Here is a 5627-nt window from a genome sequence, read left to right on the forward strand (position 1 = left end):
ACAGCTATCCCACAGTTCCCGCAGTCTCCGCCGCCCCTTTGAATTCTGGGTTGAGATCCCAATGCCCGGATGATGCAAAACAGTGTCGCGGGCGGTTCTGGGTACATGTCGTCAGGCCCCTCCCTCCCCCGTCACAGCAACGGCAGACAATAGATTCGCGCCTCTTTACCTGGGTTACCTGGGTTACCTGTGCAGACAACATGGAGCCCGCTCAGCTCAGCTCACCGTCACCATATGTCCTCTGGGTGTCGGCAGACGTGGGACTGCATTGCTACACAGCAGCAGCTGCTAACTGCCTTTTGGCGGTAGACGGTGCAGTAGACTGGTAGCCTTCATCGGCGATCTGGGTGCTGGCAGCCGTGGGGCTTGCCTTTTGGCAGTAAATGGTGTATTACGACTATTAGCCGTCCTATTACAAGTCGGGTCATCGCACGTTAGCAGAGTCTTCCCCGAGCAGCCGATTGTGCAATAGGCCTGAAGACCATCGTCATACGCCGCCCCGTATTTGCTGCCAAGCACCCAGAAAGATGCCGAGGGCTATCAGTCTCGCTGCACCGTCGTCTTAAGATGTAAAAAATAGATTTGCTCTGTATTCATTTGCTTCCCCCTCCCTCCGTCAAATCAACGGCCTGCTAAGCCCAGGGTTTTCAGTTTAATCTTTGGGGGGAACATTCTGTGTGACAGTTGTTTGTGTTTCTCCCTGATGCACAGCCACCGTTCTTGATTTTAATTCCCTGTGCCTGTACGCCATGTCGTCACTCGGCCCCCCTCCCTCCTTCCCCTAGTCCGTCAGATACTACGTTTGCGCCACAGCTCAGAGAGCCGAGAAGCGGTTCGCGCCTTTTCTTTGAATTCTGGGTTGAGATTCCAATGCCCGGATGATGCAAAACAGTGTCGCGGGCGGTTCTGGGTACATGTCGTCAGGCCCCTCCCCCCTCGTCACAGCAACGCAGACAATAGATTCGCACCTTTTTACCTGGGTTACCTGTGCAGACAACATATCACGGCAAGCATGGAGCCCGCTCAGCTCAGCTGAGCTCACCGTCACCATATGTCCTCTGGGTGCTGGCAGACGTGGGACTGCATTGCTACACAGCAGCAGCTGCTAACTGCCTTTTGGCGGTAGACGGTGTAGCATGAGTGATAGCCATGGGGCTGGCAGCCGTAGGGCTGCATTGCACCAGCCCCTTGCCAGGCGATGGTATATTATGACTGGTACCCATCGTCGTCGTACTGGTGTGGCTGTCAATCATGGCCACCTGGGCAGACATGCTACTGTTTCGATGATGATGGCTACCAGTCGTAATATACTATTTTCTGCCAATTGCCCAGTATTGTCTGCTAAGCACCCAGAAGAGGCCGAGGGCGATGCTGGGTGCTGGCGGACGTGGGGCTGGCAGACGTGGGGCTGCATTGCTACACAGCAGCAGCCCCTTGCCTTTTGGCAGATGATGGTATTTTATGATTGGTATCCGTCATCGTCATACTGGTATGGGTATGGCTGTCACTCATGCTGCACCGTCGGCTGCCACCTTAAGATGTAAAAAATAGATTTGTTCTGTATTCATATGCTTCCCCTTCCTCCGTGAAATCAATGGCCTGCTAAGCCCAGGGTTTTCATTTTAATCTTTGGGGGGACCATTCTGTGTGACAGTTGTTTGTGTTTCTCCCTGTTCCTGTACCTGTACGCCATGTCGTCACTCGGCCCTCCCTCCCTCCCGCCCTCCCTCCTTCTCCTGGTCCATCAGATACTACTTTCGCGCCTTTTTTCTGACCAGGCGCCATAGCTAGCACTGGGATCATGGAGCCCGCTCAGATCACCGCGGCAATTATGAGCACTATGAACACCACGCGCATTGTCCTGGAGTATATGCAGAGCCAGGACATGCCAAGGTGAAACCCGGACCAGGCGAGGAGGCGATTGCAGCGCGGCGACGAGAGTGATGAGGAAATTGACATGGACATAGACCTCTCACAAGGCACAGGCACCAGCAATGTGGAAATCATGGTGTCACTGGGGCAGGTTGATGCCGTGGAACGCCGATTCTGGGCCCGGGAAACAAGCACAGACTGGTGGGACCGCATCGTGCTGCAGGTATGGGACGATTCCCAGTGGCTGCGAAACTTTCGCATGCGTAAGGGCACTTTCATGGAACTTTGTGACTTGCTGTCCCCTGCCCTGAAACGCCAGGATACCAAGATGAGAGCAGCCCTCACAGTTGAGAAGCGAGTGGCGATAGCCCTGTGGAAGCTTGCAACGCCAGACAGCTACCGGTCAGTCGGGAATCAATTTGGAGTGGGCAAATCTACGGTGGGGGCTGCTGTGATCCAATTTGCCAGGGCAATGAAAGACCTGGTGATAGCAAGGGTAGTGACTCTGGGCAACGTGCAGTCAATAGTGGATGGTTTTGCTGAAATGGGATTCCCAAACTGTGGCGGGGCCATAGACGGAACCCATATCCCTATCTTGTCACCGGAGCACCAAGCCACCGACTACGTAAACCGCAAGGGGTACTTTTCAATGCTGCTGCAAGCCCTGGTGGATCACAAGGGACGTTTCACCAACATCAACGTGGGATGGCCGGGAAAGGTACATGATGCTCGCGTCTTCAGGAACTCTGCTCTGTTTCGAAAGCTGGAGGAAGGGACTTTCTTCCCGGACCAGAAAGTGACCATTGGGGATGTTGAAATGCCTATCGTGATCCTTGGGGACCCAGCCTACCCCTTAATGCCATGGCTCATGAAGCCGTACACAGGCAGCCTGGACAGGAGTCAGGACCTGTTCAACTACAGGCTGAGCAAGTGCCGAATGGTGGTGGAATGTGCATTTGGACGTTTAAAAGCGCGCTGGCGCAGCTTACTGACTCGCTCAGACCTCAGCGAAAAGAATATCCCCATTGTTATTGCTACTTGCTGTGCGCTCCACAATATCTGTGAGAGTAAGGGGGAGACCTTTATGGCGGGGTGGGAGGTTGAGGCAACTCGCCTGGCCGCTGATTACGCGCAGCCAGACACCAGGGCGGTTAGAGGAGCACAGCAGGGCGCGGTGCGCATCAGAGAAGCTTTGAAAACGAGTTTTGTGACTGGCCAGGCTACGGTGTGAAACTTCTGTTTGTTTCTCCTTGATGAACCCTCCAAACCCCCCCCCCCCGACCCGGTTCACTCTACTTCCCTGTAAACCAACCACCCCACCCCACCCTCCCCTCCCGCTTGCAGAGGCAATAAAGTCATTTTTTTTTAACATTCATGCATTCTTTATTAGTTCCTTACAGAGGTAGGGGGATAATTGCCGAGGTAGCCTGGGATGGGTGGGGGTGGAGGGATGGAAAAGGACACACTGCATTTTAAAACTTTAACTCTTATTGAAGGCCAGCCTTCTGATGCTTGGGCGATCATCTGGGGTGGAGTGACTGGGTGGACGGAGGCCCCCCCACCGCGTTCTTGGGCGTCTGGGTGAGGAGGCTATGGAACTTGGGGAGGAGGGCTGTTGGTTACACAGGGGCTGTAGCGGCGGTCTCTGCTCCTGCTGCCTTTCCTGCAACTCAACCATACGCTCGAGCATATCAGTTTGATGCTCCAGCAGACGGAGCATTGCCTCTTGCCGTCTGTCTGCAAGCTGACGCCACCTATCGTCTTCAGCCCGCCACTTGCTCTGTTCTTCCCGCGATTCAGCCCGCCACCTCTCCTCTCGTTCATATTGGGCTTTTCTCATCTCCGTCATTGACTGCCTCCACGCATTTTGCTGTGCTCTATCAGCCTGGGCGGACATCTGGAGCTCCGTGAACATCTCGTCCCTCGTCCTACGTTTTCTCTTTCTAATGTTCACGAGCCTCTGCGAAGGAGAAACATTTGCAGCTGGCGGAGGAGAAGGGAGAGGTGGTTAAAAAAGACACATTTTAGAGAACAATGGGTACACTCTTTCATTACAAGGTCGCATATTTCGGCTTGCAGGCAGCCATCGTAGGCCACAGTGTTTTGGCTTTTTTAACCTTCTTAACATGCGGGAAAGGTTGCAAACAGCAGCGCATTTCCCATATCAAGGATGAATTGGGTTGTCCATTTAAAATGGGGTTTCAATGTAAAAGGAGGGGGCTGTGGTTTCCCGGTTAACATGCGGCACAAACACAAGTAACCCCCCCCCCCCCCACACACACACACGATTCTCTGGGATGATCACTTCACCCCTCCCCCCACCGCGTGGTTAACAGCGGGGAACATTTCTGGTCAGAAGAGCAGGAACGGGCGCCTCTGAATGTCCCCTTAATAAAATCACCCCATTTCAACCAGGAGAGCTTTCTGGAGATGTCCCTGGAGGATTTCCGCTCCATCCCCATACACGTTAACAGACTTTTCCAGTAGATGTACTGGCCACGATTGCCAGGGCAAAGTAATCATTAAACACGCTTGCTTTTTTTTTGTAATGTTTACAAATAGTTACAAAGTTACACTCACCAGAGGTCTCCTGTGTGCCCTGAGGGTCTTGGGTGAGTTCGGGGGTTACTGGTTCCAGGTCCAGGGTCACAAACATATCCTGGCTGTTGGGGAAACCGGTTTCTCCGCTTCCTTGCTGCTGTGAGCTACCTACAGTACCTCCATCGTCATCTTCCTCGTTCCCTGAACCGTCTTCCCTGTGTGTTTCTCCAGTGAGAGAGTCATAGCACACGGTTGGGGTAGTGGTGGCTGCACCCCCTAGGATCGCATGCAGCTCCGCGTAGTAGCGGCAAGTTTGCGGCTCTGCCCCGGACCTTCCGTTTGCTTCTCTGGCTTTGTGGTAAGCTTGCCGTAGCTCCTTAATTTTCACGCGGCACTGCTGTGTGTCCCTGTTATGGCCTCGGTCCTTCATGGCCTTGGAGATCTTTTCTAATACTTTTCCATTTCGTTTACTGCTACGGAGTTCAGCTATCACTGCTTCATCTCCCCATATGGCGAGCAGATCTCGTACCTCCCGTTCGGTCCATGCTGGAGCTCTTTTGCGATCCTGGGAGGACTCCATCACGGTTACCTGTGCTGATGAGCTCTGCGGGGTCACCTGAGCTCTCCACGCTGGGCAAACAGGAAATGAAATTCAAACCTTCGCGGGTCTTTTCCTGTCTACCTGGTCAGTGCATCTGAGTTGAGAGTGCTGTCCAGAGCGGTCACAATGAAGCACTGTGGGATAGCTCCCGGAGGCCAATAACGTCGAATTCCGTCCACACTACCCCAATTCCGACCCGCAAAGACCGGTTTTATCGCTAATCCCCTCGTCAGAGGTGGTGTAAAGAAACCGGTTTAAAGGACCCTTTAAGTCGAAAGAAAGGGCTTCGTTGTGTGGACGTGTCCAGGCTTAATTCGGTTTAACGCCGCTAAAGTCGACCTAAACCCGTAGTGTAGACCAGGCCCATGTGTAGCATTGGGAGCAGCCTCTGATGTTTTACCGTCTAGCCGGCTTGCTTCCTAGAATGAACAGGCATTGAGTGGGGTGATCCACAGAGAGTAGCTGAAACCTTCAAAGTGTCAGCCCAGCAACAGGACATTAGCACTTCCGGGGAAGGGTGGGTGTGGCAGTGATATCACAAAGGCCTTTTGCAGGACGTCAGCCTATTGGTCAAAGGTGTTAGGGAGGTGGTGACCTCCGAGAGAGATGCTGA

The 5627-nt window shown here is 53.5% G+C and overlaps 1 protein-coding gene across 1 annotated transcript; it reads right to left on the reverse strand.

Annotated features, from left to right (window-relative positions):
• Positions 1 to 3230: 3230 nt before the first annotated feature.
• Positions 3231 to 5382, reverse strand: LOC135978551 (uncharacterized). The gene is made up of 2 exons (XM_065579450.1): positions 4453 to 5382; positions 3231 to 3855 (listed from the first exon to the last, which is right to left on the reverse strand). The coding sequence occupies exons 1-2, from the start codon at positions 4991 to 4993 to the stop codon at positions 3353 to 3355; spliced, it is 1044 nt and encodes a 347-aa protein (XP_065435522.1). The 5' UTR covers positions 4994 to 5382; the 3' UTR covers positions 3231 to 3352.
• Between the last annotated feature and the right edge of the window lie 245 nt (positions 5383 to 5627).

This window comes from Chrysemys picta, unplaced genomic scaffold (genome assembly GCF_011386835.1).
Source record: "Chrysemys picta bellii isolate R12L10 unplaced genomic scaffold, ASM1138683v2 scaf308, whole genome shotgun sequence".
NCBI classification, from domain to species: domain Eukaryota; kingdom Metazoa; phylum Chordata; order Testudines; family Emydidae; genus Chrysemys; species Chrysemys picta.

What these genes read in the sequence shown, in the direction of transcription:
- LOC135978551 (XM_065579450.1), bottom strand. Translation starts at nt 4,993, where the DNA reads ATGGAGTCCTCCCAGGATCGCAAAAGAGCTCCAGCATGGACCGAACGG. An exon ending in GGGCACACAGGAGACCTCTG is followed by an intron (nt 3,856 to 4,452) that starts GTGAGTGTAACT and finishes CTCCTCCGCCAG; the next exon opens with CTGCAAATGTTTCTCCTTCG.